Source organism: Rhodotorula paludigena, assembly GCF_050403205.1.
Source record: "Rhodotorula paludigena JCM10292 DNA, Rt_paludigena_JCM10292v1_ctg16, whole genome shotgun sequence".
In the NCBI taxonomy this organism is placed as follows: Eukaryota; Fungi; Basidiomycota; class Microbotryomycetes; order Sporidiobolales; family Sporidiobolaceae; genus Rhodotorula; species Rhodotorula paludigena.
Window position 1 is genome coordinate 40499 of NW_027481442.1, and position 22587 is coordinate 63085.

Consider the following 22587-nt stretch of genomic DNA (forward strand, 5'->3'; position numbering starts at 1 on the left):
ACTAAGGGGTGGGATGCGACGGAACCGAGGAAAAGATCAGGGAGGGATGCAGCGGAATGCGAGAGATGCGGAAGGAAGAGGGCTGGCTCTTCATGCGGCTGCGGCCGGCAGAGGTGTCGCCGAAACGGCGCCCTTGGTCGGCTGGAACGGGTGCGGCGGCCAGACGTCCGAGACCTCTTCGGCTTCGAGGAGCTCGAGCTCCTCGTCGTCTTCGTCGTCGTCGAATTGGCGATCGCGCTCCTCGAAGGCGTTGCCGAGCGAGCCTCGCCGCTGCGCTGCAGCGCACACTTCGCACATGGCCGTGCCGACGAGGCACGCACCGCCGCAAACGGACCGCGGGATGCGCTCGCGGTCGCCGGACGTCGAGAGGAGGCTCGCCGACGCGAACGGGTCGCCCTGCTTCGGCGAGAAGAGCGAGATCGAGTCGGCAGTCTGCGGGCCGTTGTTGAGCGATACGGACGACAAGGGCGAGAAAGATGAGAAGCCGGTCGCAGCGCTCGAGGCGGATGCCGACGTCGCGAACGAAGGTGACAGAGGCGAGGTGTTCGTTGACGTAAGCGAACCATTCGAGCCTTGTCGCCCGTGTGCTGGGCGGTGAGAGACGGGTCGCAGGGGTGTGGGGCGAGTTCTCCGGGTGTCTATGGGTACGGGAACAGTCTTGGTGGCGGGGAGAATAGGTGTAGGGAGAGCGGAGGGCGTTGGCGTGACGTCGGACGCTGAATTTGCAGCGAGGACGGCGGACGGCGTGAGCGCCGGAAACGAGCCTGGCGAGAAGGCGGCGGCAGGATCATCGTTCTTGCGCCGTCGGAGTGGCGGCGCGGCGGCCATCTTGAACTCGCGCGAGATAGGCTGCGCGAACGCCTCGTCGGTCTGAAGCGAGATCGCCTCCCACGCAGATCGCCCGTCGCGGAGCTTCTCGACAAAGTCGGTGAACTCTGCAGGCGCGCAAGTTCGTCAGCGATCGAGCTGCGCACCGGAGGAATATGAGAAGGCGCACCATCAACGACGGTCGACATGGCGGCGAATAGTGGCTTGCAGAACAAGTCGATGAAGCCGACTTGGCCCTTGGCTTGTGCCTTGACATCGTTCGGGTCCTGGGTCATGACGGTGATCGGCAGCCCAAAGTTGGCTTCGATGCTCGCCTGGACGGCCCACTCTTCCTGCAGTGCAGCCGCCCAGATACGCGAGATGCGGTGCGGGCGAGTCTGAGGCGCACGAGAGTGAGCTCGATGAGACACAGGAGGGGGAATTGAGAACGGTCAAGCGCACCGGATTGCTGATGTCGGCGCACTTGATCAGGCCCGAGCAGAGGAGGAGCCGGTCGGCCTCGACGTCGTTACTCGGGCGTTTCTGACCGAAGCGCTTGCCCATCTCCGTAATCTCGGTGACGAACGCAAAGTGCCGGCTCATGTCCGTCGCAAGGATCGACGCCTCGACAATCTTGCGGAAGGGCGTCGCCTGGTCGCCGAGGCGTCCGAAGTCACCGCCGAGGAGGTAGTCGAACTCGTGCTTGCGAAGCATGTGGATGAGCGTGACCGTGTGGAAGTTCTCGAGGATCGACTTGTCGTCATAGATCTGCGCCACGGGCGCACGGGCGTTGACCTGCACAGGGCGATTTCATCAGCAGGTCGTCACAGACTGAAAATCACAGAGTCATGCGCACCATGTACGCGTTGGTCAAGCCTGGATGGCCAACGTCGTGTCCGATGCACGCGACCATGAGCGCAAAAACGTCCATCGGGCGCAGCAGCTCGCCAAAGCCGCTCTTCTCGACCGCGCGGTTCCGCCGCCACTTGCGCCGCCCTTCCCCAAGATTCGCATCGTAGTCGTCCTCGCACAGCAGGTACAGTGGCGGAGCGAGACCCATGCGAACGAGGAAGGAGTAGCACGCTTGAGTGACGTCGGCGGCGTGGTTGAAGTTGTGGTATCCGTTGCGAGCGTGATACGCCGATCGGAGGGACATAAGGAGCTGCTTGAAGCGATCTGCAATTGCGGAGGGCTGGTCAGTGGGAATGCTCGAATCGACTGAGCCGCTCAATCCGGCGCACCCAGGTCAAACTCGACGCCCTCCATGTTGCGCACGCTCTCGAAGATGATGCCGACGCAGGAAAGAAGCTCGTCGGACGAGTACGACATGGCGTTGAAGGACCAGCTCTGCAAGTTTGCGATGAGCTTGAAGCGCTTCGCCTCCGATAGGACGGGGAACTGCGGGCCGGCTGGCCGGGGAGAGAGCGCCTCGGCCGGCTCGTCGTTGGGGAAAGAGGGAGGGATGATGCCGGCGTTGTTGAGCGTGACCGACTCGGCGGAGACAGAGGTATTGCGAGACGGAGTTGGCGACGTGAGAGGCGACGCCGGGATGGGCTCGAGATGGGGGGGCTGGGCGAGCTGCTCAACGATTTCCTCGGTAGAAGACACCGTTTCGAGTTTCGGTTCGGCGCAGAGTGCGAGCGAATGAGCCAGCAGCGAGGCGAGGTGTCGCCCAAGTCTGCCCATCAACGGTCAGTACGCACAGCCTGGTCTGCGCGTCAGCGATACGGACGTACAGACGGTCTTTGCCTCCCTTCCCGCCTGCACCGACTAGACCCGTCTCCTTGTCCCCTGCGTCCGGACCGATCGCATCCCGCACCCGCCGACTCATGGCCGTCACACCATGCATGCGGTGCGTTCCTTGCCCAAGAACGCCGACGTCGACGCTACGGCGGCGCGAGAAGTCGGGGCCGACCTTGAGCAGGCCATTGGTGCTCGTTGCGCCGGCCATGATGCCGGAGAAGAAGGGCGGGGCGTGCGCGGTCGACGCTGCCGGTGATCGCAGCGGCGAAGGGGTGCCCTGAATCGATGCACGGCGCGAGGGCGGCAAGATGGGCGACTCGCCGCCAGAAACGGAGCGAGATTGGGACGACGAGCGGGCGGTGCTCGGGCGCGCAGGCGAGCCGGGCGTGCTGGGTCGCCGCCCGGGCGTGATGGTGACAGTGCTGTGCGCGATCGATCCGCGCTTTTGGCTCGACGCAAAGGGCGAGACGAAGGTGATGCCGCCTGATGGCGCGGAAGCGCCGCCTGCCGCACTGGCGCCGGACGACGATGCAGGACTCGCGCCGCTGATCGAGTACGAGCTGGGCGACGCCGAGTCTGCCGATCCTGGCGCCGCAGCGCGCACGAGCGAGGTGCGACGGAGGCTCGCGGGGACGGGGAGGGCGGACGGACTGATGGCGGTGGTCGCAGGGAGGAGGGGCGCGCCGCCGGCAGGCGCGAATGGATTGGTGAAGAAGGGCGTCATGGTGCACGCAGCCTAGTGCGCTCGCAGATGAACGCGCGGCTCTGTCGGGCGTGGGTGCGCGAAAAACACGGCGAGGAGGCTGGGCGAGGCGAACAAACGGTCGACGCGGGGGAGGGACAAAGCGAGCGAAACGAAGCGAGGCGGCGAGACGGCGGGCGAGAGCGAGTAGCAGGCGCAGCGGCAGAGCGCGAGCGACGAGCGCTGCCCCGGCGTGCGCAGCGACGGAGTGCGGCAGAGGGCGGCGCAGACGAGCAACGGCGCAGACCCGGAGCGCGCGCAGGCAGGCGATGCGGGCGCGGCGAGGCCCACGGCCCCTGCCACGCTCGCGTGCCCCCTCCGCGTGCACCCTCGCGTGGCTGATTGAACTGGGCCGTGCCTCGCTTTCCTCTCCGGGTACCTCCCCGCCCGGACCGTGCACCCGCCCTTCCCTTCTCTCTCTGCCTCTGCGCCCGCCTTCTCTGCGCTCGCACCTCCGCTTCTCCCGCTTCCCTCGCGCAGACCGCGCAGCATTCTGCAGCTGCACACGACTTCGCGAGAGGCTCTCCAGTTTTATCCCGCCGTCCTACGTGTTGCTCAGGGCGTCGCTTGCTCGAGCTCAGTCTCGCGCTATCCCATCTCCGGGCGACAGGAGCCGTGCGAGCGGGCGCCGGATCAGGCAGGTCAAGCGCCGCGCTCTTCCCGCTTCCCTCACTGTTCTGCTACGTTCTGCCTGCAAACCCTATTCACCCGTCTTCCCATCTCCCTCGACAACGCATGCTTGCCGGACACACACAGCTGCTGCATCCCCGCGCCGTGCATCTCGCTGCTTCTGTGTGCTTCCACGATCTGCCTCGAGTGTTCTACATGGCTCCACGTCAAGTGGCTCGAAACAGGTTCGCCGTGTAGCCTCCAAGAAGCCAGCTCCAGGACTCCGCTCGCGTAACGGCGAGATGCGCTCATCTCGACTGTGGGTTCCTCTCGTTGCGACTGCCCGGCATCCCGGTCCTTTACTGCAGATCCCTTTGCTCATCTTTGTTGACGGGGCCAGACTGCGGCGGCGACTTGCGCGGCTTGCGTGCCGAAGTTGCGCGACGTCGAGAACTCGCCCGACTCGCTTCAGTTCGTTCAGCGCATCATGTCTCCGCTCTGTCGAGCTTTTGCACCGCTTTCAGACGCAGCCCAGCCTCTGTGTCGTGTCTCGGCCTTTCTCCGCCTCACGGCCGTCCGCCTTCCCTTTCGGCTTCAGCGCACCCCAGCCACCCTTGAGCCGCCCAAATCGACCAATTCTGCTGCGAACGCTCGCGTGCGCAGAACCTCTCGCGTGCTTCGACGCTGATCCATGACGTTGCAAGCGCACGGCGTGGGCCTGGGCAATTTCGGTTCTACTCGACCGCTTCCGTATCGGAGACAGCAGGCGAGCGAATGCGTCCTGTCGCTAGGACAGCTGTACACGGTCTCGGGATTGCACTGTACCTTCGCGACGCAGATTGTAGCACGGAGTTCCAGATGATTTGACGCAAACACCAGAAGAGCAAAGACAGTCTACTGCGTGTCGGCAAATTCCTTCTCGAGACGGAACAGCTGCTCGCCTGCCTGACGGATAGTCGTGCGCAGGTCGGTGAACTCGATGCCGAGCTCGTTGATGGCGCTAGAAGCAAGATGTACGTCAATATGACCGCTGGTGGCCAACGATTAGGAGTAAAGACACGCACGGCGAGCAATCGAAGGCCCAGTGCGGGCCAACCGGGTTGCCCTCAGTGGGGATGCGCTGCGCCTGCTCCGGGAACTCCTCCTGTGCGACAGAGATGCATGCAAGTGCGTCAGCACACGAGGCTGCGGCATGAACTCAGAGGAAGCGGCTCTGCGCAGACAGTATCCGGATGAAGGGCCGAAGACGCACCCGCAAGTACTGCGCAATCGTACAGTAGTCATTGTCGGCGCCAATGAACAGGTAGCGGTTCGTCCTGCCGCGCTCGATGGCTTCGACGTGACCCTTTGCGCAGTCGAGCACGTTGACGAAGACCTGCAAGATCCGTACGGTCAGCTACGGTTGCAGAACGAGGCAAACCCCTGAACACACAGGCACAGCAGTCGGCGGAATGGTCGGCGCATCAATGATGCGCTTGACGACGGCGGCAGAAACGTTGAGATCGTCGAGCGAGGAGAGCGGCTGGAGCGCCGGGCCGAGGATGATGGGCGGGACGATGCTGCTCAGCCACGAACGCGTCAACATGTACCGAATCATTGCAGATTTGCAGGTTAGAGGCCCCGACGCTTCCTGAGTGGGAGGATGATCGCGATCTGAAAGAGCGAACGAGCGAGACTCACGTGGCGAGAGTGAAACCAGGCTTCTCCTTCTCGTAGAAGTCCCACGCAGCCCGCTCAGCAAACGTCTTGCTCATGACTGTATTGCGGGAAATTCAGCAGGTGCGCGAGGAACCAGATTGTCGGCTGGCGGCAGCTCACGGTACACCCTGCAACATGAACCAGGTCAGATTGTTCGTGCAAAATGTGGACGAGCCAGGCAGACAGCGCGCACATGTGCGGTTCTTTCTCGACGAGAGCTTGCTCCCAGGTGAAGGGCGACCACACTTCGCTTGTCCTTGTGAAGCCGGGGTCAAGGCCCTTTGCCGGGTCCTGCGCGGCAGCTAGGCTATTCAGAGAGGCGCAACAGATGTCAGCTGAGGACTACGCTTCAACGAATTAAGATCGCGAACGCACGAGGAGGTGATGACGACGTTCTTGACGCTTGACTCGCGAGCAGCCGCCTCCAACATGGACACGGTGCCCTTGAGAGCGGGCTCCAGCAGCTCCTTCACGCCATCCTTGAAGTTGAAGAAGAATGGCGAGGCGGTGTGTGCGACGGCATCAACGCCCTTGATCGCCTCGTCGAAAGCACCCGGCTCGGCGAGTTCGCGGACGATGACAAATTCGATCTGGTCACGGTATTGAGGGTCTGTTGGCAGCGCGAGCAAGGCAGTGAGCAAGACTTCCGCGTACATTTATCCAACTCAGCGTACACTTTGCCTGCCAGGCCTTCGCCTTCTCCGGAGAGCGGACGGTACCGCGGACTTTCATGATGCGCGGTCAGCTCGCACGGAGGCTGGATTGATCAGGAGGCCGGCTGCATACCCTTCCAGCCGCGCTCGAGGAATTCGAGAGCAGTCGCGGATCCGAGGAACCCCGATACACCGGATACAAGCACAAGGCGGGAAGCGCTGTCGACAGAAGGCATGGCCAGGCTAGTGTTGTAAAGGAGACGGAAAACGAGGAGCGGGCCGCCAAGCAGGATCTCGCCTCAAGCCTGCAGGCGCCCCACTTCGGAACCCGGTCGAGGAGGAGCGGGCCGGAAGGCAGAGGTCGAGCGGGAGCGAGCCCCACGAACGCGGCTCGTGCTGGTAGTAGTGGTGCTGCAACAAGAGGCGCAAGTACCCGTGTCCGCCAAAGGCGCGTCTGCAGCGCCAAAAGGCCCTCATCAGCAGGAAGGATCGGCGGCCTGTCGAGCTAGCGACAACAGCTCAGAACCCTGTGCATCAGCTTCGTTGGACACACAGCCTACAGCGTAGGCTGCCGTGCAAGTGAGAAAGGTCGTCCCCGAGTCGTTGTTGCTGGCAGGAGCAAGGAGACAAGAGCGAACGGCAGCGCAGATCTTTCCACGGCTGCACCGCTACACTTGCAGCAGAGTGCTCGTGCAGCTCGAAGCCGTGCGGCATGAGCCAGCTGGACTGGGCGCAGGCTACTGCGTCCATCTCGACGTCCTCGTCGCGCTCGCCGGATTTCGTCCCCGCCCACGCTTTCTCGCCGCTGCATGTCGCCGCTGAGCCCCCGATTAACGCGACAGAGCTCTCACAGGGCTTCAACGCAGCGTACGAGCATGCTGCCCTCGATTCCGGCGTCCTTGCACCACCGCCTGTCTTTCCTCCCGTTGCCGCCGCGTCCCTCAAGCGATCGGCCGATGGCGACGAGAGCAACCAGGACCTCGAGCTCAGCAACGCGCGTATGCCAAAGAAGCCCAAGCCGCGGCCACCTGCCCCGGAAGGAGCGATTGTCGCCGACAAGTCGTGCGCTGTCTGCCGGAGCCGTAAAGGTGCGTCCGCTCCAATGCAGCGAGAGTATGCAAAGGCTAATAATAACGCAATACAGTGCGCTGCAACCGTATCGTGCCGCGCTGCGATCATTGCACGACGCGCAACGAGGACTGCGACCTCAAAGATTGGCGCCCGAAGCCTAAGATAAAACCTACCGACCCTGCACGAGTCGCTGCTCTTGAAGCAAGGCTAGGTGCGAATTACCGCTCTCTCACCTGCTGCGCAACGTTAGGCTGACTCTCCACTTCCAGCTGAACTCGAGGAGCAATTGGCTCGGGGTCATTCGCACGACATTCCGGCCGCTGCTTTCGTCTTCCCGGCGCACGTCAACGAGTTCAGCCCGACCAACGCCATCGCAAACAACCACTCTGCGACCCGGACTGGCTCGGCCGAACCCCGCGCCATCGGCCATCGCTCGCTTGACTGGCGACTCGCCGAGCCGCACATGGCAGTGAGCCTCGCTAGGCATTTGTGCGAGTCGTTCTACGAGAGCTGCTGCTTCTTGCTGCCGACGTTCGAATGGTTCCGCCCTCGCATGAGCGATTTCCTGCAAGGCAAAGCGGAGGATTTGCCAGCAAGCTTGCAGGTGCGCGAGCATTCCGGTCTTTTTTTGCTACTCTGCTCATCCGTTCTTGACAACAGGTTGCCTTCAATGCCTTCTGTGCCGTCGGTGCACGCACCTCCCCACATTCCGCTTTGCTAGGCATCTCGCTCAAGCCCGAAGACGAGCTCGACCACCCGAATGCCCCGCTGCTGAGCGCCGGTACTCGGCGGCAGAACGCGTGCCAGGTGCTGCTTGATAAGGCGTACGACTCGAATTATCAGCAGGGCATTTTGGAGACTGCGACAGTCGAAAATCTTGCGGCCTTGCTGTCGATACTTCAGCTGGCGCTTTGTGCGTTCCTTCCTCTCCAGACGACCAAGCATGTGTCATGCTGACTCGGCCACTTTGCAGTCACCGAAATGTTTGTGCACTTCTCGCATGGAGGCCCGCTCCGCTCGCTGATGGGTCCGCTTCACCAGTCACCCGCAAAAATCGCGTCCCTTACTTCAGTGCGCTCTCAGTCATTACAAGGAGTTGCAAGATTCGGCAGGATCCGCCGACAAAGAAGCCTACGTGCGCAAATGCTTCGGCTTTGCGCTCTACGTTTGTCGCTTGGCTGTCGTGCCATATTGACAACGCCAAGCTGACCAGACTCTCTTACAGACGATCGACTGTCTAGTCTCGGTTTACTCCCGGCGCAAGTGCCAGATCCGTGATGACGACTTCAGCACCTACTTCGCCCATACCGACACCAAGATTATCGTGCCGCAACTTCCGCACGACAAACTCCAACCCCTTGTTGAGCGGCTCACCGAGGCCATCCCTGATCGCAACGCACTGCTCAGGAGTGCGAAGCATTTGCTGGCCTGCTGGGTCTGTGCATGTCAGCGTGCCGTCGTGCAGATCGTGGCTCGTACGTCCCGCTTCAAAACAGCTTTCTCGAGCATGCAGCTGAGCCATCAAGTATGTCCAGCCTCGCTCGGTGCCGCTCAGCCACCCAAAGAGCGCGGCTTAAGCATCATGCAGGTCTGGTCGGTAGGTTTACGCCTGGTTGCTGACTTCCCATCAAACGGCCACTGACTATGCGGGTCGCAGGCGATCGACCAAACTCGCGCGGCCGCGCAGTATCTCCTGACTATCGCTCCACCCACCCTGTCTCCGCACGCTCACTCGCATGTCACCTCGGCGGAAGATACGCATTCCGTTCACGAGCGTGACTACGGCGCGCAGATCATTCGTCTTGATCGCGACCTGCTCGATCTGCTCAACATCCTGCATGTTCACCTTGCGACTCCCGCTGCGCGTGACCTTCTGCCCGCAATGCAGGCAGAGAGTCTCAGCAGAGTACGGAAGGCGCTTCGGCGGCGCGCGTACTACCTCAAGTGCTACGTCGCGGGCGCCGACGTCCACAGTGCGTGCTCCGGCAGACTCACTCTCTTGCGAGCTTTGTGCTCACGCTGCCATCCACATATAGTGACGTTCCACGAGCTCTATCAGCTTGAGCTCCTGCCCGAGTGGACCAAGCTTGCGCTGCAGCGCGTTGGGGACATCGGCGGGCCGCTGAGCGCGGAAGAGGAAGTCAATCAGGTTGAGCTCGGCTGGTGCGTTATCTCACTGTCTTCGCGCAGCTTGCAGCTCATGCTTCACATCCGATTCAGGTTCATTGAAGGGCTCCAGCACTCATGCTACTACCACCCGCTCTCCGAAAGCCGCCTTTTCGAACTGGCGCCGCACTTCGACCCGTTGTTGCGCCTCGACCTCTCGCCTCAACTTGCGCACCTTGCGCTGCCGCTCGCGTCCACCCCGCAGCGTGCAGCGGCTGCATCGCCCCAACTTGCAGCTCGGGCAGACGCTCTCCGTCTGCCGCCTATCCCGCCCATCGACCCGCTTCTCCCATTCCCCTCGCCTCCCACCAGCCACCTTCCCCCTCCGCCGCTCGGCTTCTCTCCGTATCCGAATTCACCGGCCTATCCTTTGCAGTCTGAGCCCTCTGTCCCGCACCGGTCAATGTCCGCCCTCTCATCGCCCTCGCTTCTCGACTTCAACCCGCTCTTGCCGATGCAATCTGACGAGCTGGGGCAAGGCGCCGCGGACGGCCACTCGGTGGGCGTAGGAGCGATCACCGGGTCGGCAGAATCCGAGTGGAGCTTCGGCGAGCCTTCCACTGGCGCGGGAGGGTTATTCTGAGGCGCCTGTAGAAGACAGTGAAGCGACCGGCACGAAACAGCAGCCCAGAATTGCTCTTGATAGCCGTGCCAGCCATGTGAGTCGCCAGCCATATCATCTCTCTCGCGCGGGTCGCAACGAGTCAGTGACGCGCCCTTCTCGCGGCGGAAGCAGACGAGGCATCCGGTCCTTTCTCGAATGGCCACGAGAAGCCGTGAATTAAGTAAGACTGAAGTTCGAATTATACAAGCGATGCGAGTGGAGAGTCCCAACATCAGAGAGAGTGCTACTGCGGGTGGCGCTGAAAAACGTTGACAACACAATGAAGTAAAGTGCGCTGCAGAGGCGTAAGGGACGGCGAGGTAAGCAGAGAGGGAGGACGACAGTGTCTATCTGCAGACGAGGGTATCGAGAGGATGGACCTTGGGGGAAAGGAGGCGCTCAGAGCTAGCCTGTCGCGTCGGTTCTACGACGCCAGTCCGCGCAGCCACTCGTCGACGTGCCCAAACCCCGGTGTAGACGCCGATCTCGGGCCACCCGCGCTCGGCGGCGCGCTGCCGGGATGCGACGTCTGCACGTATGCCTGCTGCTGCTGGTGCGGGCGGCTACTGGTCGCAGGGCCGCCGTACAGCGGGAAGGGCGAGACGCTGTTCGACCCAGCCGCGCTCCGGCCGCTCGGCATCGACAGCGTCATCGTCGGGTCGTGGTGTGCAGAGCGGTATGCGGAAGAGGGCTGCGAGTCATTTTCGGCGAGGAACGCCGCACCTCCGCCGCCGTCGTACGCGCTTGCCTGCGCGTAAGAACGCGTGTAGTCGTACGAGTACGACTCGTGCGGCATGCTGAGGCGCTTGGGCGGGTAGGCTGACGGAGCGTATGCTGTTAGGTGAGGCGCAGGAGAAGGCGTGCCGCGCGCATCGGGCACGACCATCGGCGGTAACTGCTGAAGCTGGCCCGGCGCGTTGCTCGGCTGAGCGGGCCACGACGCAGGCGGTGCTGGCTGCGCATTGCGCGGATCGACGAAGGAAAGGGCTGGCGTCTCGTAGGTAGCACTTATGGCCGCACCCGGGAAGTGCGATGCCGGCATGGCGTGCAGGACGGGATGCTGCACCGATAACTCGGCTTGCTGAGGCGCAGCGGTCTGGTACAAATGCGGCGACGAGTGCGGATGCGAAAGGTAGACCGGTCCTGCCAACGACAGGGTCGAGACGACAGGCTGCAAGCCCTTCCGCGGCTCGAAAGCAGACGAGCGACGGGAGATGAACGGTACGGCGGTGTCGGGAGGCGAGTGCGCGTAGAGCGACTCTTCGGGCGATGCCGCGGACGAGTAGGAGAGTGGCGGCGTGGGAGTGTACGACGGAGGCGGAGCGGGTGGGGCAAACCAGCTGCCTCCCGGCAACTGCAGCGACTCGCTCGAGCTGGTGCGTCCTGTGAGAGGCATGCCGGACAGATACGGCATCGCGGTAGGGTAGGCATCTGTGAGCAAACGCAGCGGGTCAGCCTGGGCGCAAGCGGAATCGGATCGCAGACTGAGACGCACACGGCGCATTGGTCGGCAACTCGGCAAGTGTTCCAGCGTCGTAGCTCGTCGATGCGACTGGTGCGAGAGGTGCGACAGGCCCCGGATGGCCAGACTCTCCGTCTTCTGCCGCCGGAGCGGCAGGCGCCTCCTGGCGCTTCCCGCCTTTGCGCGGCTTTTTGCTTGACGACGGCCTGCTGTCGTAGCAGCACTGGACGGTACTCAGATCGCGTCCCTCGAACCGTGCAGTGCGCAAGCAAGCGCGGCAGGCTGTGAAGGCGAGGGTCAGCAAGAGTTGCGACAAGGAGAAAGGGGGAGGTGGACGGACCTGGTTTGCCAGCATCACAGCGCACCTGTGGGCGACATAAGGTCAGCACGAGGCCGTGGTCAGCGTGGACGGAGCGAGCCGCACCTTGCGCGCGCGGCAAGTCGTGCAGCTCTGGCCTTTCGGCAACTGCGAGCGAGTGGAGGCGAAATGGCCGCCCGACAGTCAGCTCGCCGCACACGTGCTCCCGAGGCGTGATGAGCACGCACAGGGTTGACCTGCACGATGTGCCTGCCCTTGGTCGACGACGTGCGCTTCTTGCCGCCGTTCATCGTGCTCGACGCGAGACGGGGCGGCGGAGGAAAGGAGGCGGTGCACGGAGCGCGTTGGCAAACGTGGGTCGAGCGGCAGCAGCCTGCTGTTGCTGGTCGTCAGGGGCGGGAGCGTCGGGCGCCTAAGTTGTGCAGAGCGCCTTTGCCGGTCTCGTTGCGCGGAGCGCAGTGAGGAGAAGAAGAGGGCACCGGCTTCCGCGAGGTGCACGGGGACCGGCCGCGGAGCCGAACGAGTGCCTGGCAAAGAGGGGTCGACTTACTTGGTGAACTATGACGCAACGGTGTAGATCCCCGTCCAATCCCCGTCTTACGCTCCGCCGCCGTACCTGATTATCGCAGCAACGAAGCAGAGAATACGAGCGCGAAGCTGATCATGTGGGACTCGACCAGACTCTGGCGCAATTCCTTGTCGCCAGCACAAGCTCGTCAGCCTCTGACCAAACCGCCACACCAGCGGGGGAGCTTGGCAGGACACCCAAGAGACACCTGGCGAAGAGAGGCACCGGCGGAGTGGAGGCTCCGTCGCCGTGGCCTCGGACGATGAAATGCTCTCCTCGATGCTGGGCTCGAGCGATCCTCCTCTTTGCAATTCGCGGTGTCACCTTTCGCTCGCTTTGCACGTCGACAAACGTGTCGCGGAACCTGCTGCCAGTCGCGGCATTGCTCTAGGCTTTCGGGATGGTTGTCGCGACAGAAGCGCACGTTGTTCCCGGCATACCTACAATTCAGACTTGTCGCAGGGACTGTCGTCTCGTGAAAGTGCCGTCCTTGAGAGTGTCGGCAAGCTGCGAGGCAGCAAGAGAGACGGTCGGAAATACCTATGTACGTAGGTGCGGGCGTGCCCAAAAGAGGTGCGGAGAGCGCCGGGCTTGCTTTGGCGGCGTTTTCGGTTCGGCAGGAACTGTGGCAGACTCGGCGACTTGTCCCCCTGGCCGAGCGGATGCGCCTTCGGAGGTCTCGTCGATGTCGGCTTCCGCCACAGTACCTACCTACTGCGAGCAAGACTGTTAGTAAAGCGTCTGGCCCTTCGGCCTCGGTCGGACTGGCCCTGACTGGCCGTGCCATGAGTCGGCAGAACGAGAGGGAGCAAAGCGGCGATGCGCGTGGGTGGGTTCGGGCTGGTGAGCAGCAGGCGAAGGGGAGAGCGCGATCGCCCTCGGGCTTGCGCACTGCGTCTACCTGCCGAGCAGCAGAGCAGCCCAGCTCGCAGCTTTGCTCTGGTCGAGTGACTTGCTACCGCCCCGCTCCAGATACTGCGGGCGACCTCGTGGAGCCGCGCTCATGTCGCCCCGCCGCCGTCGCCATTCCCCGCCTCCGACGGTCCCGCTCGTCAGCCCCGAAGTCAAGCAGACGACAGAGTCGTTCAGCTACGTCGAGGATCCGACCCTGCGCTTCGTCGCAGCCCTGCCCGCGGCGCCAGAGACGCCGTCGAGCGTCGTTCCTCCCGCCGAGCAAGTTGACGCGATCGTCGAACTCGGTCCCATCACGGCTCTGCCCGCCATGAGCGCAGCGCCAGGCGTTGCGCCCTCGCTCGCAACGGCGAGTTCGCTGGCAACGAGCTCACCGGCAGTGCCTCCCGGGGCGTCCGCGCCCGCAGAAGCACCGACGATCGCCAATGATGCCTCGGACTCAGGCCAGCGAAGCACGTCCGAAGGCGATGGCAGGGCGAGCTCGCGCGGGCGCAGGAGGCTTACGGCCAGTCTCGGCAGCCTGTTGTCCGGCAAGAAGGATAAGCACCGCATCGAGGAGCACGTCGCCTCCTCGGCCTCGGCTTCGAGCGTTGCCCTCGAGGGCGCAGACGCGCAGCGCGATGCCGCAGCAGGCTCGTGGGTAGCTCGTTCACGACGGAGCTCGAGCGCTTCGCGCCGTCCCGGCCTGGTAGGGAGCGCCATTGCCGACTCGTCCTCATCCATTCCGACCCCCTCGGTCGCCCCTGCGCCTGATCGGTCGCACAAACCGCCCGTCGCCCTTCCCCATATCTTCCGACGTCGTCACTCGGACAGCCGCGCCTCGCCTGCGCCCTCGTCGTCATCGCCCTCGCCCTCACCCGCCCTCGCCGCCTCCACTTCTTCACCTACCGCCGTGAACGCGAGTCGATCATCGTTCGATGCAGGCAGCGAGCTCCGCCATGTACCGCTGGATGGTGTCCAGCCATTGCAGCCTGCGGCGAGCGATAGCAACGGTTCACTCGCGGCATGGACGGTGACCGGGTCGTCCACCTCAACTGCGCCGACTTCGCCGGATACGTTGGCCTCAGCGCCTGAAGACGATGGAGCGACGACAACGACGGCAGAGAAGCGGAGGCGGAGCTCGCTGGCTCTAGCGCACGAGCTCGGCGGGGACGGGAGGAACGAGGTCGCCGAGGGTCTGTTCCTCGTCGGGTGTCTGCGCCCGTGTACGACGCTGACTGTGGACGATCGCAGACCTCGTCGATTTTGTTTCGGCCTCGAACGGGACCGCTGCCTCTCCGACTTCTTCGAGTGCGTCAGTTTCTCCATTCGATTTTACGCATCACTGATCGCGTCCCTCCAGCTGGGCCCTTCTCCATGCGTCGTCCCTCGGACGTTACCTCCTCCCTCGCTCCTCTGAGCGTCGCTTCTCCCCCCCTACAAACGCCAACCTCTGGCTCCGCTTCTCCGCCTCTTCACCCTCGTCACCTGACCCGCAATATCGAGGGTCTCACCCTCCGCGATCTTCCGCGCAGCCAACCTGAAACTGTCCCCACACCTATGGTTTCGGCACGCGCTCTCCCATCGCAGGCTGCTGCGCCGTTCGCCATATCTACGCCGAGCGAGATCGAACCTCCTACTTCGCGGGATCCGACTCGACCGCAAGGACGGCTCGGTGGGCTGCCCCGTCTCCTCTCGACAAACGCCATAGCTACGACCGCTCCTGGCCTACACGACGTAGAGGAGCAAGAGGCGGACGACGACGACTCGGACACGGACACAGATGTGGACGAAGCGTCGGAAGACGAAGGCGACCACTACGCGACGAGTGACGAGGGCCCCGTCACGACGCGGAGCCCTATCGCGACGCCCGCGCAGACGCCCGGATTGAGTGCGCACGTCACGCCGCGACCCCGCACGCCCGGCACGCCTTCGCGCTACTCTTCCCTAACTCCTCTCACCATCCCCGGCGGGCCTTCGGGCGCGGGCGGTGCAGCGAACTGGGTCAGTTTTGCGCCGAAGACGCCCACGCCCAGCACGGCGCGCACCGCTCGCGTGCAGGCAGCGGGCATCTCTTACTTTGACCTGCCTCGGCCTTCGACCTCGACGGCACGCACGCCCGGCCTCGGCAGCGCAGCGCCGAAGACGCCGCTCGCGCCGATGTCCATGTCGGAGATCGCGCGCGGCAAGCGCCCGACGCTGCAGGAGGACGTCGATGCGAGCGTGGCGGGACCAGCAGTTGCTGCTGGGCCGGCAACGGCCGAGGCAAACGACCGGTCTGCGAGCGGGCACGACGAAGGGCTGTGCACAAGTACTGGCTTGCGAGCTGGGCTGTATCGCCTGAGGAGTCAGAGCGTCGTCGCGCTCGCGAGCCCGAGTATGGTCGATCAGAACGACGAGCCTGTCGGGACGGCAGCTATTCAAGGACTCGACCCTGTGTGGCAGACGGGCGTCGCCAAGGGTCAGAAGACGCCCGCGCCGTCGTTCCTCAGCTTCGGCCAGGCAGCTCAGCAGCAGCAGCCGAGCGCGCCACAGACGCCTGGCGGGCTCAAAACGCCTGGCGGGCTCAAGACGCCTGCACCGCTCGACACCTCGCTCCCGGTCGCCGCCTCTCCTTCCGCCTCCCCGACTGCACGCTCGCGTCCGACGACCGCAAGTCCCGGCAACCGGCTCCAGCGCACTCGCTCGATGTACGAGTTGCGAGATGCGCCTCCCGCCTACAACGCTTTCTACCGCAGCGCCGGCACCGGTCCCGCTCAGATTATCTACCCGCGCGAGGAGGAGGGCATCGAGGGCCTTCCGCCGTACAGCTGCGCCATCCACATCGAGGGCTACATGCCGCGCAAGATGGAGTTCACGGCGCCGGGCGTGCAAGCCCGCGACCGCGCGTGGCGCAGGCAATACTTTGTCCTGCACGGCACGGCGGTCAAGATCTACCGCTTTGACCTGCGCACGCACCCGATGCCGGGCGAGGACGACTGGTCGCGCGTGCGTGCGGACCAGATCGCCGGGTCGGCGCCGGGCGGGCCTGCGCCGCTCCACTTCCACGAGGGCGAGTATGGCGTCGACGCGAGTGCGCCCGCGCGCAAGTTCCCGCTCTCGGTCACGGACGCCAAGGCCAAGGCGAAGGATCGCATCATCACGAGCGCGACGGCGTCGGCGCAGAACTCGCTCGTGCGGCACTACTCGCTTCAGAACGCCGAGTCGGGCCTCGCGGCCGACTACATCAAGCGCAAGCACGTCGTTCGCGTCCGCGCCGAAGGGGAGCAGTTCTTGCTGCAGGCCAAGGACGATCGCGGCGTCATTGATCTCATCGAGGTGCGCTTCCCTTCCTTTCCGCTCTTCCCTGGCTTACGCAGCGATGCTGACATGGCGTCACCTCGCAGGCTCTCCAAGCCGCGACCAACGTTGCACTCGACCTCGACGCTCGCCCACTGCCCAAATTCATCACCCTTCCGAGGCGCCGTCGCCGCCGTCGCCGTGTCGTGGCCGACCCGAACGCGGCGGCTTCGACTGCTGCACCTGGCACAGAGAACGCGGCAGGCGCGAACGGCGCCGCAGCAGCTCCTGCGACGGGTGGCGGTGGAGGCGGAAACAATGACCGCATGGCCGACATGCTCGCCGAGGAGCAGAACGCCTACTCGCAGCGTGCAAGCGGCACCGTCATGTGAAAATGTCGGTGCTGCGGAGTGGATGTTGTTCATAGTTGTGCTGAACCCCTTGTTGCCTCACTGTTCTCTCCTTCTCGTGCTCGCTCACCTCCTCTATCGCGCATTTTACGACCGCAAAAGAAGAAGACACGTGTAGTCATCGCAAATTAAGACCATTGTAGCGACCGCACGTCCGACTAGGTACTGTAAGGAGAGACATGTAGATGAGACCAGCTCGTGGGAGAAAACGTAGAGTGGCGGACAAGCCCCCGCAGGAGGGACTCCTAAAATGCCCGACGGCGCTGCGACCAAGCGGAGCAGTCAGTACGGCGCCAAGATTCAGGCAGGATACAGCACCCACGGACCTCTACCCGCTCGCTCGACGAGAACGCATCTGCCTTGCTCGACGCCTTGTTCCGCGCAATTCCTTCGTGGTCGCGCTTCTCCTGCGCAGCCATCCTTCTTCGCTGAGCATGTCGCCCTCGACGCCGTCTCCATCGCCTTCGTCCCAGTCGCCGCCATCGCCGTCGCCTTCGTCGTCTTCCTGTCCATGGTCCTCCGCCTGCTCGTCCCCTTCGCTCGCCTCGCCTTCAACGACCTTGAGCGGAGCCTGCAGGTGCATCGTACTCTCTGGCGCAAGGCGCCGCTTGCCCCCGACCGCCGCTGCCGCGGCAGAGCCCTGGACGAACGCCTCGCCCGCGACGAGCGCGTGCCCGAGCGGGTCCCACGCTATGCCCGCCGGCGTTCCTTGCCGCGCAGCGTTGCGGTGTACCGCGAGGGGCGACGTGACAAGGTGGTCAGCGGCGGGAGACGGCAGCGGGACGTTGGCCGGAAATGCCGGGACCTCTACCGGCCTCGCGAGGTCGTCTGGTGCGGGCGCGGCGGACCCGGGAGCGGCGGCGAGCGCGAGGAGGAGTGCAAGGCGCGCGACGGAAAGTCTTGGACGACCCATGGGAGACCTCGAGCGAGTGGGCGACAGTGCGGAATGTCAAGTCGCTGCGTGGTGACCTCGAAGTTGAGAAGGCCGACGCGGGAAGGGCACCTCAGTCCTCGTGGCGCAAGAGGCGGACGTCGACAGCCTTTGAGGAGGAGGAGCAGCCAAGGCAGGAGGAGAAGCTGCACGGAAAAGGCTCTGAAAGCGGATGGACAGGTCATCGAACCGGGAGCAGTCCCGTCCAAGCGAGAGCGGACGCGTTGTGACGCGCCTCCTGCTCCGCGAGACCTCCGAGGTGCGTTTTATGCTTCGCATCTCCGCCGAAAATCCATGATCGCGCCGCCGCGTGCACGTCGATCCCGCCATGCCGAAGCCGAAGAACAAGAGAGAACGATTATGCCCGCGAATCCCGGAAGGAAGCCGACTGCCTGGCGATTGTCGAAGCCGTGTTTTCAATGCAAGCCACACCCACAGTCTCAGGGTGTACAAGGGAGTCACATTCTCTCGAGAGCCGCGGGACAGGTGTCTAAGTAGTCCTGCGAGCCCGCCTACAGTGATACGGCTCTCCCCTGCGACGCCGGTACCCATGTCAGCCGAGTCAAACGGGAGCAGCGTGAGGACACACCTCTCATGCTGTGATAAATAGGCGACGCATTACCATTGAGGCATGGCGGTACCCGATCCCCTCAATTCCCAGCGTAGTCGGAGGGGAAAAGCATCCCAAAGTCCCGCTCGAGGACGCGCTTGACCGGCCCGACGCGCATCTCAATCCACTCAACGTCCTTCTCCTGCTCGCGTTGCCCCTCGACGACCGCCGTCGTCGTGTACAGCTTGGCCGCGCGGCGCCCTTGCGGGTCCCTGGACGAGCCGTCGAATTGGAGCGTGCGTCGCTCGCCGTTCTTGTGCAAGTTGGTTGCGACGAGGAATGTGCGGAAGCGTGCCTCGAGCGACGAGGACTGGAAGTTGTTGAGCACTTTGAAGTCGACGAACGCGACCGACTGGAGCGCAAACGAGTAAACGGGCGACATGTAGGACGAGCCGGATTCGGACGTGTTGCGGCGCCACACGGTCCAGTAGGGGGGCATGTCGGGTTGCAAAGAAGGATCTGACCCGGGAAGGCGGTCGGTCCGGTGGAGCTCGTAGTAGTCGGCATCGGGGATCGACGTCTGACTGGCGCCGTCCTCGAATCGAATGCTGCTCGAGTCTTGCTGTCAGTAAAGTGCTCGTGGAAGGACCGCGTGACTCGGTCGACGCACGGGTAGGCACACTGCGCCGAGCCAAACCCAACGTCGCAGAACCACCGGCTCTCAGACCCTTCCCAATCCACCACGCTGATTCTGTAGATGGATTCTGCGGTATGAGCTCGAGTCCCAAGAGTCTGTGAAGTGGAAACGCACTGGTGCGAGGTAGGCTCCCAGCCGTAGCCCGCTTCGGCCGGGTCTTTGCGCTGAAACGAGAAGACGCGCCCGGCGCACTCGCTCACGCGAAAGCCAAAAAAGCGCAGAAAAGCTGCAAAGGAGCTGTTGGTGCTGAAGCAGAAGCCGCCACGTCTCAGACGGACGATGCGGTTGTAGGCGTCGCTGCCCAGCCCGACCGGGTGCCCTCCTCCGAGATGAATCTCGGCGTCGTCATCGTGCCAATCTGGCACGTGGAGCGTGAGGCTCTCGAAGGGCACGGCGAGGATGTGGGCGGACTGGAGCTGGCGCAGGAGGTCGAGGGAAGGCGATTCGTCGAGGAGAGCGGGCGGGAGCGAGATGCGCTCGAGGTAGGCGGCTGCGTCGGCTCGCCCAAGTCTGCCCGAGGTGGTCGCCGACGCCCAGACGGTCTTGCTGGTGCCGTTGGCGTGCCCGTTCATCGCTCGCTGGGATGCGCCGGGGCGAGGTGGGGTCAATCGAAGCGGGGAAGGAGTGCTGGAGGCGTGCAGCAAAGCCGGTCGGGGATGCGCGGCAGCGTTCAGCAGGTCGAGAGGAGCTACTTCAGTGTCCACGAGAGCTGGCCGACGCTGTCGTGGTCTGCGAGAAGAGCGACGGCGGAGAAAGCGACGAGCCGGAAGCTGAGCCGGACGCCTTTCGCCGCACCCTCCGCCGCTTGAACCGCACGCGAGCGTGTGCAGGTGCAGAATCGCGCGAGAACTACACTGCAGAGCCCTGCACCCCGCGTCGTGCCTCTGCTCTTGTCAGGGAGGCGACCCTGCCCCGACCTCGCGAACGCCGCCGCTGATGAGCTCGGCGGGCGCGCTCTACGCGTCTGGCCTGGCTGCCTACCGCGCTACGTCCTTCGAAACGGCCGTAGAGCTCTTCTCAGACGTGCGCGTCTCCGCTCGAGTCGTTGCCAAATTCGCCGCTGACCGCCCCGTTCACCTCCACAGGCCATCTCGCTCGCGCCAAAGTCGGCAAAGCTATACGATGCCCGCGCCACCGCGTACGAGAAGCTCAACAAGCTGCAGGAGGGGCTTCTCGATGCGCGACAAGTCGTCAAGCTCATGCCTACCTCGTCCAAGGTCCGCGTCGTCGCAGTCCTTCGCCGGAAGACGCAACTAATGCTCACTGTCGTGCTTCACAGGGCTACCTACGGGCCGCCAAGATGCTCAAGGCTGCGAAGAAGTACTCGAATGCCGAAGCGCTCTTACAGCAGGGCCTGACAAATATGCCGTCGAACGACGAGAAGGGCCGACGAGTGCGTATCTACGACTCTCCAGCTCCGCGCACCCTTGCTGATGTATACACGGCGCACAGGAGCTCGAGAAAGAGCTCGAAGATGCGCTTGAGCTTAGGAGGCAGGCAGAAGTGCGGTCGCCTATTCACTGATCCTGCGGAGCAACGGTCTCTGACTTTGCTGCTCGGTCACAGCATTCGCCGTTTTCGACGCTACCTTACGAGATCTTTCTCGAGATCATCACGCTCGCGACAGCGTCTCCCGACGCTTCCTCATACACCTCGTCTCCGATACCTCGGACCAAACCCGCTCGCGTTGATACCCTCTTCAGCGCCATGCGCGTCTGCCGGACGTGGTATCGGCTGATCAAGGATTCTCCTCATCTCTGGACGACACTGCGCGTCGACGGTGTTATCAATGGCAAGAACGCCGAGCGGAAAGTCGCCTACTTTCTCGCCCAAGCTGCTGGGGCTGGCAAGTCGGGCCGACGCCAGCCAGGCGGTTCACGCGCGGCGCACGGCTTGCGCCGCCTCGTCTTGACCGCGGCGCAGGACTTTTCGCCTCCGGTCTACTCTGGCATTTTGGACGCCGTGCGGCAGGCCGGCTCAGCGTCGACGCTACGCGAAATCGTGCTTTCCTTCGTCGATGGCAGCAGGACCACCGTCTCGGTTGACAACGAAGCCAGTCGATCAACCGAGATGTTCGTCTTCGTTGAGGCGCATGCGCGCGAGACGATCGAGAGCCTGAGCGTATGCTCCGGCGGGCGGATCTACCCTGACTTCGACATTACGAGCATGTATCTCTCGCTGCCCAGCCTCACCTCGTTCCACCTCTGGGGTTCAACTACCTCCAACTTCGTCCTCGGCCTTCGCGCGCCTTTCCTCCGTAACGGTATCATTCCTCCTTCTCTCGCAGACAGCGACAAGGGCGATGCGAACACTGCCGTCTCGTATCCTCGCACTCGCGCACGGCACTTCTCGGCCATGGGCGCCGTGTTCGTCGCCGATTCGATCTGCCACCTCGACTCGTTCCCGGACCTCGAGACGCTCAACCTCGACGTGATCGGCGCGTCCATCGTCTGGGAGCTCTTTTCGGCGCCGAAGCTGCGGCGCTTCGAGGCGACCGTATACGGCGAGTCGCACGTCCTCGAGCTGCCGATGCCCGACCTCGAGCGCGCATGGGCGCAGCTCGAGTCGCTCCGGCTCGGCGGCGCAAAGCGCTTTGCGCAGCGCCTCTTTGACGAAGCGATCCGCCTCGGCCCGCTGCGGTTCGACCGTTTGACGCACCTCGATTTGTCGTTCGCGTCGCTCTCGACCGCGCACCTGACGCAGCTCTTTGACTCGCGCAACGCGCCGCTCCTCGCCGACCTCGTGCTCGCGTCGACGATGGTCTCGCCGCCGGACTCGACGCTCTCGCTCCCCGCACGGCTCGACGCGCTGAGGACCCTCGACTTGTCGTACACGATGTGGACGACGGATGCGACGTTGCGCGAGGTTGCGCGCTGCGCGCCGCGGATCGAGCGCCTCGCCGTGCGCGGCAATGCCTTCGTCACTGGGCGGCCCATCATGGAGCTCGTGCGCTCCCGAATGCCGCCCGTTGTCCTGACGGAGGAGGACGGCGGTGGGTGCGAAGCGCAAGCCGAAGGCACGAATCGCGCAGGGCGCGCTGCATCTACAGGCCGAGCCGCCGGGCCGTCCTCTTCGTCCCGCAGCGCTTCGACCAGCGCTCCGCCCGCTCCACGGCGCTACTCGCTTCTGACGGACCTCGCGCTCGAAGGGTGCACCAAGATTGAGACCGCCGCGGTCGAGTGGCTCAAGAAGAATGTGCGGCCCGGCGGTGTCAAGTTTCAGTTCCTCGACCCGGCCGACAAGCGCGGGCGCAGTGCGCAGTGGATGTGGTAGCGAGCGTGGTCGCCTATGCTATCGGGCTATTTTAGTTGCACGAGAGGAAGGCTGCCGCGAGAGTGAGTGCAACTACGCGTTGGACCACGCGGAACGATCTACAGGCAGGGCGGT

At 63.9% G+C, this 22587-nt stretch overlaps 8 protein-coding genes across 8 annotated transcripts; 3 read left to right on the forward strand and 5 right to left on the reverse strand.

Annotated features, from left to right (window-relative positions):
• Positions 1 to 90: 90 nt before the first annotated feature.
• Positions 91 to 3274, reverse strand: PDE2 (3',5'-cyclic-nucleotide phosphodiesterase PDE2; the record flags this gene model as incomplete). The annotated part of the gene is made up of 6 exons (XM_076648456.1): positions 91 to 935; positions 998 to 1205; positions 1270 to 1602; positions 1664 to 1983; positions 2049 to 2485; positions 2544 to 3274. 6 exons carry the CDS (start codon positions 3272 to 3274, stop codon positions 91 to 93), a joined length of 2874 nt encoding a protein of 957 aa, XP_076505896.1.
• A 1521-nt stretch (positions 3275 to 4795) lies between these two features.
• Positions 4796 to 6488, reverse strand: JCM10292_003244 (SDR family oxidoreductase; the record flags this gene model as incomplete). Its single annotated transcript, XM_076648457.1, has 10 exons — positions 4796 to 4901; positions 4966 to 5045; positions 5154 to 5276; positions 5334 to 5460; positions 5582 to 5657; positions 5720 to 5727; positions 5793 to 5906; positions 5975 to 6209; positions 6274 to 6324; positions 6386 to 6488. 10 exons carry the CDS (start codon positions 6486 to 6488, stop codon positions 4796 to 4798), a joined length of 1023 nt encoding a protein of 340 aa, XP_076505897.1.
• Positions 6489 to 6964: 476 nt separating this feature from the next.
• Positions 6965 to 10072, forward strand: JCM10292_003245 (Zn(II)2Cys6 transcription factor; the record flags this gene model as incomplete). The annotated part of the gene is made up of 11 exons (XM_076648458.1): positions 6965 to 7340; positions 7397 to 7534; positions 7593 to 7927; positions 7984 to 8236; positions 8297 to 8306; positions 8365 to 8488; positions 8549 to 8798; positions 8859 to 8920; positions 8981 to 9296; positions 9360 to 9486; positions 9544 to 10072. The coding sequence occupies 11 exons, from the start codon at positions 6965 to 6967 to the stop codon at positions 10070 to 10072; spliced, it is 2520 nt and encodes an 839-aa protein (XP_076505898.1).
• A 445-nt stretch (positions 10073 to 10517) lies between these two features.
• On the reverse strand, positions 10518 to 12164 carry JCM10292_003246 (uncharacterized protein; the record flags this gene model as incomplete). Its single annotated transcript, XM_076648459.1, has 5 exons — positions 10518 to 11524; positions 11589 to 11837; positions 11896 to 11920; positions 11980 to 12021; positions 12102 to 12164. The coding sequence occupies 5 exons, from the start codon at positions 12162 to 12164 to the stop codon at positions 10518 to 10520; spliced, it is 1386 nt and encodes a 461-aa protein (XP_076505899.1).
• Positions 12165 to 13445: 1281 nt separating this feature from the next.
• JCM10292_003247 (uncharacterized protein) lies at positions 13446 to 17004 on the forward strand (the record flags this gene model as incomplete). Its single annotated transcript, XM_076648460.1, has 4 exons — positions 13446 to 14529; positions 14588 to 14644; positions 14697 to 16651; positions 16720 to 17004. 4 exons carry the CDS (start codon positions 13446 to 13448, stop codon positions 17002 to 17004), a joined length of 3381 nt encoding a protein of 1126 aa, XP_076505900.1.
• A 263-nt stretch (positions 17005 to 17267) lies between these two features.
• On the reverse strand, positions 17268 to 17935 carry JCM10292_003248 (uncharacterized protein; the record flags this gene model as incomplete). The annotated part of the gene is made up of 2 exons (XM_076648461.1): positions 17268 to 17285; positions 17471 to 17935. 2 exons carry the CDS (start codon positions 17933 to 17935, stop codon positions 17268 to 17270), a joined length of 483 nt encoding a protein of 160 aa, XP_076505901.1.
• Positions 17936 to 18603: 668 nt separating this feature from the next.
• JCM10292_003249 (arylamine N-acetyltransferase family protein) lies at positions 18604 to 19772 on the reverse strand (the record flags this gene model as incomplete). Its single annotated transcript, XM_076648462.1, has 3 exons — positions 18604 to 19111; positions 19174 to 19254; positions 19315 to 19772. The coding sequence occupies 3 exons, from the start codon at positions 19770 to 19772 to the stop codon at positions 18604 to 18606; spliced, it is 1047 nt and encodes a 348-aa protein (XP_076505902.1).
• Positions 19773 to 20136: 364 nt separating this feature from the next.
• JCM10292_003250 (uncharacterized protein) lies at positions 20137 to 22473 on the forward strand (the record flags this gene model as incomplete). The annotated part of the gene is made up of 5 exons (XM_076648463.1): positions 20137 to 20223; positions 20286 to 20417; positions 20480 to 20593; positions 20653 to 20703; positions 20767 to 22473. The coding sequence occupies 5 exons, from the start codon at positions 20137 to 20139 to the stop codon at positions 22471 to 22473; spliced, it is 2091 nt and encodes a 696-aa protein (XP_076505903.1).
• Positions 22474 to 22587: the final 114 nt, after the last annotated feature.